General features: G+C 39.5%; 1 protein-coding gene across 3 annotated transcripts in view; it reads right to left on the reverse strand.

Annotated features, from left to right (window-relative positions):
- Positions 1-10,360, reverse strand: part of retreg1 (reticulophagy regulator 1) — a 63,503-nt gene extending 53,143 nt beyond the window's left edge. The window contains exon 1 of one of the 3 annotated variants that reach the window (XM_008108852.3): positions 10,113-10,360. In XM_008108852.3, the coding sequence (XP_008107059.2) occupies positions 10,113-10,330 (218 nt within the window). In that variant the 5' untranslated portion in view covers positions 10,331-10,360. Of the gene's footprint in view, positions 1-2,060; positions 2,081-10,112 lie in introns of those variants that run through there. The other 2 variants (XM_062977600.1, XM_062977601.1) reach the window with 2 other exon arrangements.
- Positions 10,361-13,951: the final 3,591 nt, after the last annotated feature.

A 13,951-nucleotide genomic window follows, 5' to 3' on the forward strand; every position in this document is an offset into this window, starting at 1 on the left:
TTGTGATACTCTTTTATAATTAACTTCTAGTTTCATATAAAAAGAGAACTTGTGGATCTCATTGCTCTCTTTCAAGCAGAAATTATTCTCTGAACAGCCTCCAAATGATGCTGAACTACAAATCCCAGCAGTACTTGCAAGCACAGTAGTGAAGAATGTTGGGAGCTGCTATTAAACCACATCTGGAAGACCACATAATTACCACTCCTTTTGTAGAAGCTAACAAGAACATGTTTGCAAATGGCTGCTTGCTTCAGACAATTAAAAGTTGTTTCTCGACAATTCAGCAAAAAGTGTGGGTTTCGCCCTTCCCTTACAATTCCTCAAATGACTAACATGGGTAAAATTAGACAAGCAAGGCAGTCAACATTTTTGTGGGCTTGTAAATAGCACATTCGTTACAGAAATGGCATCTTAGAAAGTATTAAATGGGACAAAATTTGCTTTTTCAGTGTCAAGGCCAGTCAACTCAAAACTAACTCCACACACTTCTCCCCCTCCCCCACAAAAAAGAGGGGATAGAAAGCTTGACAAACTCAAATAAGTATTACAAATGGAAAAGACAATGCTTTTAAAAATGTTGATATTTTTGTAATTTTTGGGCCCTTCCACACAGCCATATAACCCAGAATATCAAGGCAGAGAATCCACAATATCTGCTTTGAACTGGATTATCTGAGTCCACACTGCCATATAATACAGTTCAATGTGGATTTTATACAGCTGTGTATATATACACGGGACAGATTAAAACAAATGACAAAATGATAAATAGCAGGACAGGCAAACCTAGAGATGTGAAATAATGAGGGATTCAAGGGAAAACCAGGTTTGTTTTTTAAAAAAATTTTTTGACAAAACTTGCTATAGGTGATCTTTTTTCTAGAATGCAGAAAGAAATTTTTTATCATGTATCTACTGCTCCAAAATTATTTCTAAAAAACCATGAAAGAGGAAGATTTTTATGTAAGACTACGTGCAGTGTCAAAATACTATAATTCTTGGTCTTTTCTTTTAATTTCTCCTCCTATAAATGATTGCATTCCCCTCCCCTATTTTAGTAATATTTATTTATGTACTGTTATGTTTGTATTTTGATTCTTTCCATACTCCTCAAACTAGCAGAACTGAGAAGGGTCTTTATAAGGAAAGTGTTTACAACAGTTAAGACCTTTTGTAGCAAAAAAAATGAGAAAGTTCAATTTGTTATTATATTCAGAATTAACTACACTTTTAACATGACCAGCATGATAATGTTATGCAAAGTAATCTATAATGAATTTTATACTCTTAAAAATTATTTTTAATCTGTAAAAGGAGGTAAATGTTAAATTTTCCAATTTTGAAAATGCTTAGGTTTTTCACAAAAATGCAAGAAAATTGGTTTTTTCCATTACTTCAAATTTTCTGGAAATTTTACAACACTAGGCTGATCACAAACATTTACTGAAAACAACCAAAGTATGTTGTCACTGAGTAAGCATTCAAGTATCAAAGAAGTGAAAATTGCCATCTAGTAGTTGAAAAAGGGCTTGGAACACCCATGGCAAGTAGCAATTATCTTCATGCAACCAGACAGGGAAGCTTTTGTAAGTTAATCATTGTTCTTTTCCATCCAACTAAGGCCCTCAGCAGACTGGTTCAGAGTAAGTTACCCCATTTATTAAGCTAAGATGTGTAAAAACATGATACACGAAAGGCATTTGTGTATCATTCATGACTGAACCAGGATTTCTCTTAATTATTATTTGTATTTCATTTGAAGTGGCAAACTACAACTACCAGATAGGGAAGAAATCAGGATTTTAACCCATAATCCAAAGCTGATTCAAGAAAATAATATTTCCTGAAGCCAGTAACCACAGTTTTTCAGTTTGAACAAAAGGTAAAATGCTAGATTACAGCTGCCTGAAAAAAGGAGCAAGGACACTCCAGTGAGGGCAAAAGACTCATACATACTGCAGTTTAGTAAGTCATGGGATGACAGTTCCAACCTAGTCAATGAGCCTCCGGTGGCCTAGGGGATAAAAGCCTTGTGACCTGAAGGTTGAGTTGCTGACCTGAAGGCTGCCAGGTTCGAATCCCACCCGGGGAGAGCGTGGATGAGTTCCCTCTATCAGCTCCAGCTCCATGCGGGGACATGAGAGAAGCCTCCCACAAGGATGGTAAAAACATCAAAACATCCGGGCATCCCCTGGGCAACGTCCTTGCATATGGCCAATTCTCTCACTCCAGAAGCAACTCCAGTTGCTCCTGACATGGAAAAAAAAAACCTAGTCAGTGTATCACAAAGGGTGATGAATATATCTTAATGTTTCTATTTTTGTTTCATAATTTTATATATTTTCCTGCTAATGAAAACTATAACTTTATAATAAATGTAAGACTCCATCATCAAGATTGCAAGAGACATTCATAGAAAAGGTAGCATCAAAAAGAACACAATATTTTTCTAAAACATAAGATAATAAAATCTAGAGAGAATTTTAAAAATTAAGAAATATTTTGACCTGCTATGGAAAAAGGTTCCATATGTAGCAGATTAGGATAACTCCCCCCCCCCCCCCCGCCGCCCAGGTTCAGGCACACCTTAATTTCATCAGCCACAGCATCCTGGAAGGACTCCAATCTGTGTACAATTTATATGCACGACCGGCTACTAATACATAACGTTGTTGTTGTTACAAAACTTTGTGGATTCATCTGCATACCTTATTGCCGAAAGTAGATAAAAATTGGTTATTCTTGTAAACACCTGAAGTACTGATTTTCGACAACTCCAAAGCCTAGTCTTATTACAAAGTACACAAGTTTAAACAAAGCCTAAATTATATTTACTTCAACTGCCATTAAAATACCAGGGAGACACAAACTCAAGATAAAATTCTATTAATGTTTTACACAATATAGAAATTCAGAGTTTGGAATTTTTACTTGAAAAATCAACATGTTATTTGGTAAATTATACCTTCCAGACATTGCTGGACTGCAGCTCCCATAAGGCACAGACTCCAAAGTTACTGATGAAAAATCATCATGGGAGTTGCAATCCAGTACTATGGAAAAGTTCTTCAACTGTTTCAGAAAATCGTTTCAGCCAAGTTGAAAGTAAAATGTTTAAAGAAACAGCTTGCAAATCAAATTTGTAATTTTGTGACTGCTGCAAAAAATAATTGAAAAATTCCTGCCTTTGATCAATCCTAATTGACTTTAATTTTTTTTCCAATGAAAATGAGGATATATATTTCTCACAATTAGTAGGATTTATACATTGTAGCAAAAACAGTACACTCCTGGTGATGATGTTGATATTTACAGTTTTGGATTCCTTACTAAAAGCAGATTATCCCTTACTGTAAAAAAAACAAAAAAACAAAAACGATGGATGTGACGTTTACAATCCCTCTCCCACTCACCAAATAGCAGATGAAGAAATGTCACAACAAAAAAATCGTACAAGTGGATTCAAACAAATACAATTCACAGTATAAAGTAGTAGACTTTCTTAAGTTGAGTCACCAAGGAATTTAGGATTGAAACTATGAAACAAAAAGCTCATTCTATTCTAGAAAAAAATGTGGACAGTGTAGCACAGGCCCAGTTCAACATACAAGACAGATTTTACAGACTTTATAGCAGGCCTATATCTGTAACTCAAGAAATCAAAGCAAGACATATATTATGGACTGATGGATGCTTTGTAATTTCGAAAATAAAACCAGATTAATGAATTGGATTAAAGTACCAATCAATTAAAAGTGGATCACTCAAGATACTGCCACTCCGCTCTCTGCCTAATATACCCAAAGAAACCATGTTCCACATTGATGAATGTGTATTGGGAAAATATAATACTTGTATTGGAAACTATATATTGAATGTAATCGTATTAAAAATAAGAATAGGAAAAATGTAATCACAAGCAGAATTGTGTGCATATAGCCCCAAAATACACTCTGCTCAGCAAATAACTGTCTCCCCATAAGCAGGTCCAAGGTTCACCCTAAGTGCCACAGACATATGTTAAGTGTCAACAAGAATAGATAAGCTAATGGACAAGAGACAAATTAAGACTTTTTGGGATGTCAAGATAAGACCTGGCGCCATGTAGGAGTACTAATGACTCTCTCTCTGACAAGCTAAGGTAGGGAGGAATTCCTTTATTAATGGATACCTGAGAGCCTAGATGAGAATTCCAGAGATAAGGCCTAATGGAGGGTCAGAGGTCTTGAAAGAGCCTATATTTTAGGAAAATGCAAAAGTAGCTTTTAGTAAAATGCAGAGTAAGGCTTTTTGACACTAATTGGTGATGGATAATACCTATGTGACGTAGATGGAGGAAGGCAAAAATAGGATATAAGGATCTGTGTTTCTTTGTTCTCCACCTTCGCTTTCCTGATTACAGGAGAAAGTCCTTTTTCTCATTGCTTATTCTCTCTGGTCACTGAGAATAAACGTCTTTTTTCTACAGCCACCGGAACTCTCTTTGTCTCATTACCTCAAACCTTTCACTGCCATTTCATTTTATGTGCACTACCTGTAGCTATTATCTCTATATTATATCATCTTTCTGCATCTGTTTTGGCTGCTCCTTCCCTATAAGCCAGGGAGCGTCTTAATGTTCCCTATGGAGTGTCTGTTCCAAAGAAAGTCCTTCAGGTGTAAGAGGCGGCTGGGGATTGTGGAATTACCAAAGATTAGAAGAACCCGTTTTGCATTAGGGCAGCTTGGTAAAAAATGATGGTCTTGGAGGTCCATCGCTCCATGCTGGAGCTGTAATAAATGGGACAGAGACATTTTAATGGTCTTTTTGTTTTTCCATCTGCTGTGGTCCCGGTGTTGAAATTGAAGCAGAATTTGGTTCTTTTGGAGAACCCGCCTACATCTTTTCTCAGCTACTGGATCAAGGTGATTAACAGCTGCAGTTAGGGAGGGGTCAGCGTGTCCCAGCAAGCTTTTGTTAACCCCTTGTTTGCCCTGAGAGAGAGGCTGCCAAAGGGATTCTTGTAGTTTTTCACTTGTTCAGCAATCTCATTTAGTCTTTGTAATATGAGAATAATAGATTCTGCTGAAAACAAGCATATCTCTTTGCAGGATTGATTAATATGTTTGTGGGAGGTGCCCGGAGCATGTCCAGAGAGTTCCAAAATTCTATCTCTACTACTTCTCTGCTCAGGCGAGAATCCTGGGCTAGATCCTTGAGAGTTCAAAGGGGACAAGGGGGTGACCAGGCTTGTGTTTGCTGAGTTTATAGTGTCTGATTTAGGGCCCAAAATTGAAGGTCTGTTACTCACTGTTTCCGTCGCTGTCTCCCTGGCTGGTAGGTAGGAGTCAATTCTCATTTGTTTTGCTGTTTGGAAGGATTTATGAACCCCTGTGACATTGCTGGGGTAGCCCGGTTTCTTTTCCTGCCCTTGGATGGCATTTTGGCTTGGGAGTTGTTGATAATGCTAGGTTTTTTCAGAGCTCAGTACAAGAGCTGCTTGCAGGACGCCATGCTCCAGCACAGGGGTCCCCAAACTTTTTAAGCCGAGGGCCGGTCCACAATCCTTCAGACTGTTGAGGGGCCGGATTATCATTTGAAAAAAAAAATCCAATGCACACTGCACATGTCTTATTTGTAGTGCAAAAACAACAACAACAACAACAAAAGAACAATACAATATTTAAAAATAAAAATAATTTTAACCAACATACATTTATCAGGATTTCAATGTCTAAAATGTATTTATTTATTATTTATTTATTTACTGCATTTATTTACTACATTTGTATCACACCCTTCTCACCCCAAAGGGGACACAGAGTGGCTTATAAATTATATGTACATACAATATATTATATTATTAGCATAGCACAATATTAGCATTATATATTACTTTATTGAACTATACCACTATACTGTAATATTATTAGTAATATTATATGTAATATAGAATATATAATTAATATTATTATAAGGTATTATTAGTGTTATATTGTATTACATTATAATATTATTATCAATAATATATATATATATATATATACACACACACACACACACACACACATACATACACACACACACAATATATTATATTATAAAACTGAGGGCGGGGGCCAGGTAAATAACCTCGGAGGGCCGCATCCGGCCCCCGGGCCTTAGTTTGGGGACCCCTGCTCCAGCACCTTAATGTTCCCTAGCATCCTCCAATCTCACTTCTGTAATATGAAACTCGCAAAGCTCATTTCATGGATGCTATTTCTTTACTCTGCTGTGGTGTTCAGCAGCCAGTCTCCTTATCATTCATTCATAACCAGGCTTCTATTTACAGTAGAGTCTCACTTATCCAACATAAACGGGCCGGCAGAACTTTGGATAAGCGAATATGTTGGATAATAAGGAGGGATTAAGGAAAAGCCTATTAAACATAAAATTACATTATGATTTTACAAATTAAACACCAAACCATCATGTTTAACAACAAATTTGACAGAAAAAGTAGTTCAATACGCAGAGATGCTATGTAGTAATTACTGTATTTACGAAGTTAGCACCAAAATATCATGATATATTGAAAACATTGACTACAAAAATGCGTTGGATAATCCAGAACGTTGGATAAGCAAGCGTTGGATGAGACTCTACTGTATTTCTTTTCAGACCGTATATTGGAAAAAAATATTAAAACACTACCATGTTAAAAAAAACAAGGCACAAGAAGGGAGGGAAGCTCTAACATGGGACGCACTGTAAAAAAGCATCGTGAAAACACTCAGCATCTCTGAAGCAAAAATAACAAGGTGGGCAGAGCTTAATGTTTAAGTACAAAGGACTTGAGTCTACCTGGGCAGTAAATTTCCTATCCTAGAGATTGTTGATGCTAGAAACAAGGAAAGCAAGCAAGAGAGGGGAGGAAATCTTTGACAATTCTATAAATATAAATCTATAATTATAGATGTTATTGCCATCACGTATGGTGAAGGCCACCAGCTTTTAAGGATTATACAAATTCAGAGAAACACATACACTAGATATGGGTGTGTGTGTGTGTAGATAAATAGATAGATAAAGATTATATACAGTGCAAACCCCTATCTGCGTTTCATTTATCCACGTTCAACCAAATACATCTTCTCTAGACTATTTCTATCTCCTCCAGTTTGACCCTCTGGAATTCCTGGGTCAGAAGCCAGTGTTTGTTACTATCCATGGTTCCACGTATCCACTTGAAGTCCAGGAACTTATCCACTGTGGATACAGGGATCGTACTAAACATACAGCAGACTATATACAGAGTGACCTCCCTAAATAATCTAAAGATGCCAGATCCTGTCTGATAGAATCATAGAATCGTAGAGTTGGAAGAGACCTCATGGGCCATCCAGTCCAACCACCTTCAAGAAGCAGGAAAATCTCATTGGAAGCCAAGCAAGGTCAGCTCTGGTTAGTACTTGGGAGACTACCAATGGATATCAGGTGCCCTGTAAGCTGTAATTCCAAAGAAGGAATCGCCAAAAACACCTCAGAGTATTCTTTCCAGACAATCCTATGAAAACCGTGGAGTTGCTCTAAACAGTCAGGACACAAATATACACACATATATGCCCAGATGGTTTCAGTGACAATTTTGAAACTTCTACTTTATGTCTAATTGTTTGTGTATTTTAATGTGCATTCTGTGGAAATATGTTTCAATATTACTATGTGTATTCCGCTGAGTATTTTTAAATGATTAGGTGTTTTGATTATATGTTTTAGCAATGTCATAACGCACCTTGAGCCATGAAGAGAGGCGGGGAAGAAATGAAATTATTATTTTTATTATAGTGAGAGTAGATCTATTTACAGCAGATCCTCAGGCCCCTTCCACATAGCTAGAATATATGAATATATATAGAATATATATAGAATATATGGCAGTATGGACTCAGATAACCCAGTTCAAAGCAGATATTGTGGGATTTTCTGCTTTGATATTCTGGGTTATATGGTTGTGTGGAAGGGCCCTCAGATAAATGCAACTCAAGCAAGCAGAACTCTCCAGCAACCAACAAAAAAAATCGAAGAAGCAATATATTTTAAATTAAAAACTACTTTTATAATACAGCAAGACACAACCGGTATCTTAATTTACTTTTAATTGCTGTATTTCAATATTTATATGAAGTCAATTCAAAGGTTACGGTTTGGTATAATATGGGGTAGACTATTACGCCGATGTTAAATAGTAAGTCTCATGCAACCGGAAACTGTTTATCCAGCATCTAAGCAATCCCCATAGGTGCTGGTTAACTGAGAGTCTACTGTATATCTATCTATCTATCTATCTATCTATCTATCTATCTATCTATCTATCTAGAGCATTGACTTTAAAATAGTACTAGAAAACAGTAGGGCTATGTTTTTATGGAATGAATCCAAACTGTTTTTATACTAATGATGTTTGTATATTTGTATCTTGGAAATAGTATGCTGCTGTTTTGATGTTGAGTCTCCCATGGGAGAGATAAAATGGGGTATAAATCTATAAACATAATAAAAGTGAAAATATGTACGCGTGTGTGTGTGGCTGGGGTGTCCACTTACACAGACAAGCTCCTGCCTCAACGAACAGCTATAGCTCCCACTACTCAGGAGACACCAATGGCCCTCCCCTCCAATGACATTGCAGGTTATAGTGAGTGCCATAAACATGTCCTCCAAAAACACCTTACTGCCCGCCACACAAGTGAAGGCTTTCATACAGTGACAATTTCATCCTAAATTTTCTGTTTTTCCTCCACCACAGGCATCCCATTGTTTCTTACTCTCTCAATTGGTGTGGAATTTGCATGGCCCCGCTCACTGCCTTTCCCTTAACCCTTTTCTATGGCACACAGCAAACAGAGGAATTGATCAGCAAATGAACATACTAGAGAGGTTTGGGGAGAATTCACCATTATAGGAGTTGTAGGTACTGGGATGTATAATTCACCTGCAAACTAAGAGCACTCTGAACTCCACCAAAGATGGAATTGGACCACACTTGGCACAAAGAGCCCCCATGACAGCAAAAATTACTGGAAATCTTTGGGGAACATTCACTTTGATTTGGGGGAGTTGTAGTTCACCTACATGCAGAGAGCACTGTGAACCCAAATACTGATGGAGCTGGACCAAACTTGGCACATGTAACCGATATGGTGAAATTTGATGACTGGAAGGGTTTGGGGGGAACTGACCTTCCTTTCTGTGAGTTGTAGTTCACCTACAACCAGAGAAACTGTGACCTCCACCGATGATGGACCTGGACCAAGCTTGGCACGCAGAACCCCCATGACTAACTCAACCTACTGGAAGAGTTTGAGGGGATGATTAACGATAGTGTGAGTTGCAGTTTACCCTACAGCCAGAGAGCATACTGAACCCCACTGATGATGCCTCCAGAGCACTTACCCAACATAACAAACTTTAAGTACTGATGGAGTTTTTCGGGGCTAACCTGACATGATGTCAGTTGTAGTTAACACCTTACGCATTTTGTACAATTAAAAATTGACTTTTTCAAATAACTAGGGCAACGCCGGTTATCCAAGCTAGTAAATAAATATAACAACAAGAGAAATAATTGCTCACACAGCCTGCCAGAGGCCCCTTCCACACAGCTGAACAAAATCCCAAATTTTCTGCTTTGAACTGGAATATATGGCAGTGTGGACTCAGATAATCCTGTTCAAAGTAGATATTGTGGGATTTTCTGCCTTGATATTCTGGGTTATATGGCTATGTGGATATTGTGGATTATCTGCCTCGATATTCTGAAGCCCCTTCCACACAACTGTATAAAATCCACATTGAACTGGAATATATGGCAATGTGGACTCAGATAACCCAGGTCAAAGCAGATATTGTGCTTTACCTGCCTACATATTCTACGTTATATAGCTGTATGGAAGGGTACTGGGGCAGCCTCTATGTCACAGATGTACTCTGTGCATGCTCAGAGGAACCCTTTCTCCACACGCCTCCTGCATGCCTTTGAAGCCAGAGATAAATCAGGAAGAAGAGAGTAAATCCGGGAAAGGAGGGGGGGGGAGGGAGAGGCTGCGTGCAATCTGCGAGGCTTTCCCTCAGTGGCGCCTCTCACCAGAAGAGCAGGTTGGCGCAGAGGAAGGCAGCCAGGACGCAGAGAGGCCTCTTCCCAGTCAGCGCCGTCACCAACCAGCGCCGGGTCTCGGTGGGCTCCGGCTCCTTCCCCTCCATTTGGCCCTCCAGTCGCCCTGAGGGAGAGCCCTCCCGCTCCGCTGCTGCAGCCGCCACCTCGCCATCCATCTCGGCTCCGTCGTCTGACAGGCTTGTCAACATCCGGGGACGCGCATCGGTCTCCTGCACACGCGCCGCCTTCTCTTCCGGCACGAACCAATCAGAGCCCCCAGTGGGACTGGGCAGCGTCGCTAATTGGCCAACTCGGAGCCAGACTCCCTGAGCGCGCGGGGCTGAGCTCAGGAAGGGTTAATAGAGGGGAATCTAAGGGAGGCGGGGATGTGCGCGCGAAGAGCTTTGGCGGAGTCGGAGGGATAGAATCAACCTGTGAGGAGGGAAATGTTTAAAGGGATATCAGCAGGCGAAAACATGGGTTTGGAACGCGCTGACGTCAGTTATGTGGAAATGGCGGGAAAGCTCGCACTTCGTGGCAATCCATTGGGATGGCAAGTCGCTTCTGGTGCTTGCTCTTTCAATGTTTAACATTTACACAAATGGGTTGCTGTGAGTTTTCCGGGCCGTATGGCCATGTTCCAGAAGCATTCTCTACCTGGCGTTTGAAGCGGAAACACTGCCTCCATATTCACAGATTTACATCCATCAATTTTGCATCCACACTCAACAATTCCCCGACACACACACAAACAGCTTGCAAATATTCTTCCCAAGCCTTCAAATTCCAAAAGACAAACCTTGAGAACTATTTATCATAATTTTGCAACAGATGGGACTAACAGGGCACCATGCTAAATGCTGGGTTTTGTATGCTCGAGTGAATTCTCAACCACCCACTGTTATTTTTTGTGTGTGTCAGAAGCGACTTGAGAAACTGCAAGCCACTTGTGAGAGAATTGGCCGTCTGCAAGGACATTGCCCAGGGGATGCTCGGGCCCTTCCTATCTCCTTGATTGTATCTCCCCCATGAACCAGTGCAGGCCTTAAGGTCTGCCAGGGAAGCCCTCCTCTCACTCCCACCACCGTCCCAAGTGCGGCTGGTGGTCACGAGGGAGCGGGCCTTCTTGGTGGTGGCCCCCGGCTCTGGAACACCCTCCCTAGAGAGATCAGACAAGCCCCTACTCTGCCCACTTTCTGCAAGGAACTGAAAACCTGGTGGTTCCAGCAGGTCTTTGAACAAGATTCGTTTCAGTGTTCAACAAAGCAGACCCTGCTCTGCACAGTACTTACCTCTTGGCCCTATGATATGCTGTTGTATAAGTTTTATCTATCCCTTACAATGGACCATCTCTACCTCACCCTGACTACTGGTTCCCGATCCCTTGATACTGTAAGACAATTATCTCAAAAAGGAGTTCTGGCATAGGAGGCAATGAGACAGAAAATCCAGTCTCGTGAGAGTTCAAAAGCAAAGTTTATTTCCACATAGCTATGAGAAGGCGGGACAGCCGCACACCCAAAAAGGTTTGTACAGTAGAGTCTCACTTATCCAAGCCTCGCTTATCCAAGTTTCTGGATAATCCAAGCCATTTTTGTAGTCAATGTTTTCAATATATTGTGATATTTTGGTGCTAAATTCATAAATACAGTAATTACAACATAACATTACTGTGTATTGAGCTGCTTTTTCTGTCAAATTTGTTGTAAAACATGATGTTTTGGTGCTTAATTTGTAAAATCATAACCTAATTTGATGTTTAATAGGCTTTTCCTTAATCTTTCCTTATTATCCAAGATATTTGCTTATCCAAGCTTCTGCCGGCCCGTTTAGCTTGGATAAGTGAGACTCTACTGTACTTGCAAATGGCTGCCGCGAAGCGTGGCGTAGTAAACAAAGTATATATCAGCTTATCTAAAATTGACCAATTAATTAGGGTCTTCTTCACCTCCCCACCTCTCTGGCACAGAGTGGTGTCTGTGATCTCACTTGTTTACCCAAACTAGCTTCTGTCCTTGGAACTTTCTGGAAAAGGTGCCAGCCAGAAGAGTAAGGAGGGGCACAGGAGGGGCACTGGTCCTTTGTTACTTTAGCTCATACAAAGAGCTTATTGTCTATATGAAGCTAATACGATATAAGCAAAGGCAAAGTTATATGCAAAAGTCTACTATTTTCTGGCTTATGGTCCTTTCAATACAATGACCCGACTGTAACTATGTTTATTTTAACTGATATGTTTTTAGCCTTGTTATGTTTTATTATGTTTGCTGTGTTCAAGTTGTTTTATGATGTTTCTGACAATTGACTGTTTTGTACACATGTTGGAAACCTTCCTGAGTCCTCTCGAGGAGATAGAGCGGTATATAAATAAAGTTTTATTATTACTATTACTATTATGTTTTTGATGTTTTTAGCATCCTTGTGGGAGGCTTCTCTCATGTCCCCGTCTGGAGCTGAAGCTGATACAGTGAGCTCATCCCCACTTTCCCCGGGTTGGATTTGAACTGGCATCCTTCAAGTCAGCGACCCAACCTTCAAGTCAGCGGTCTGCTAGCTCAAGGGTTTAATCCAGTGTTTCTCAACCTGTGGGTCCCCAGATGTTTTGGCCTACAACTCCCAGAAATCCCAGCCAGTTTACCAGCTGTTAGGATTTTCTGGGAGTTGAAGGCCAAAATATCTGGGAACCCACAGGTTGAGAAACACTGGTTTAACCCATTGCGCCACTGGGGGCTCACACTGATTTCAACACATTGATTTTAACTTTAAAATTATGAATAATTACTCTGAACGATGAAGCTAAAATGGAGCTTGAGCTTGAAAACTCTTATTTACCTTGTCAGAGTGGCCCCTATTTTTATTTAGCTGTGAGGTTCTGTCTCAATCCACTTCCTAGTCTGTAATGTTTTGTTCCTCTGCAGAAGCTGCTAAATAACACACAAAACATCTTCTGCCCAATGCAAGCTTACCTTTAAAAAAAATCAGTGACCTATAAACCAGAAAATTGCCCTCAGGACACAAATATACACAGTACTGAAGATAAATCTGAGTGAATGTTCAAAACATGCAAACTTTATTAAAAACACAAGGGCAGAGATACTTCTGTGTTTGTATAGCAGGGGCTTTTCTTATTGCTTCTCTTGCTATATAGCATTTCAAACGTTGCTGCACAATGTAAGAATTGATGACACCATTTGTGTGAGCGATCAGAGCCCAAAATGTAAATACTAATTTGAAATATGGACTAATATTTATTCCTCCCTACCAGTAAATTTATGACAAGTAGCCGTCTTTTAAATTAAGAGGAGCATGTTTTCACATCCTCCAATTTTGGAGATGAAAACTGGGCCATAATAAAGTCAATTGATGCATCCTGGCATGGAGAGCAAAAGTTGTTAATGGGAAAGAAAACACAACACTTTATTTAAGCAGAGAAACCCTGCAATGTTTGTACAGTGTTTTGGAAAGCAGATAGGAAAAAACAAATTATCTTTGTGGGAAGTGTATAGTGTAGTCATCTCTCACTGCCTAGATTAACTGCATGGTAATACTTTTTTTCCACTTTGAACTCAGGCCCCTTCTACACTGCCATATAATCCACTCCAAAGCAGATATCTGGATTTTCTATGGCATTGGGCCTGAGAATGTTCCAAATAAACTACGACTATCTTTATCATCTTGTTTTTAGTCTTATCAACTAGCATGAAACATAGAAATGTGAAGTATTGAACTGTGATTCCAGGAAAATTTTATTGGGAGCTTTTGTAAATCTTAATATCATAAAGCTATTGACTTAAATCTGTATCTGACAAAGTATCAGTCTATCAGCAATA

Source organism: Anolis carolinensis, chromosome 4 (assembly GCF_035594765.1).
Source record: "Anolis carolinensis isolate JA03-04 chromosome 4, rAnoCar3.1.pri, whole genome shotgun sequence".
Lineage (NCBI taxonomy): Eukaryota > Metazoa > Chordata > Lepidosauria > Squamata > Dactyloidae > Anolis > Anolis carolinensis.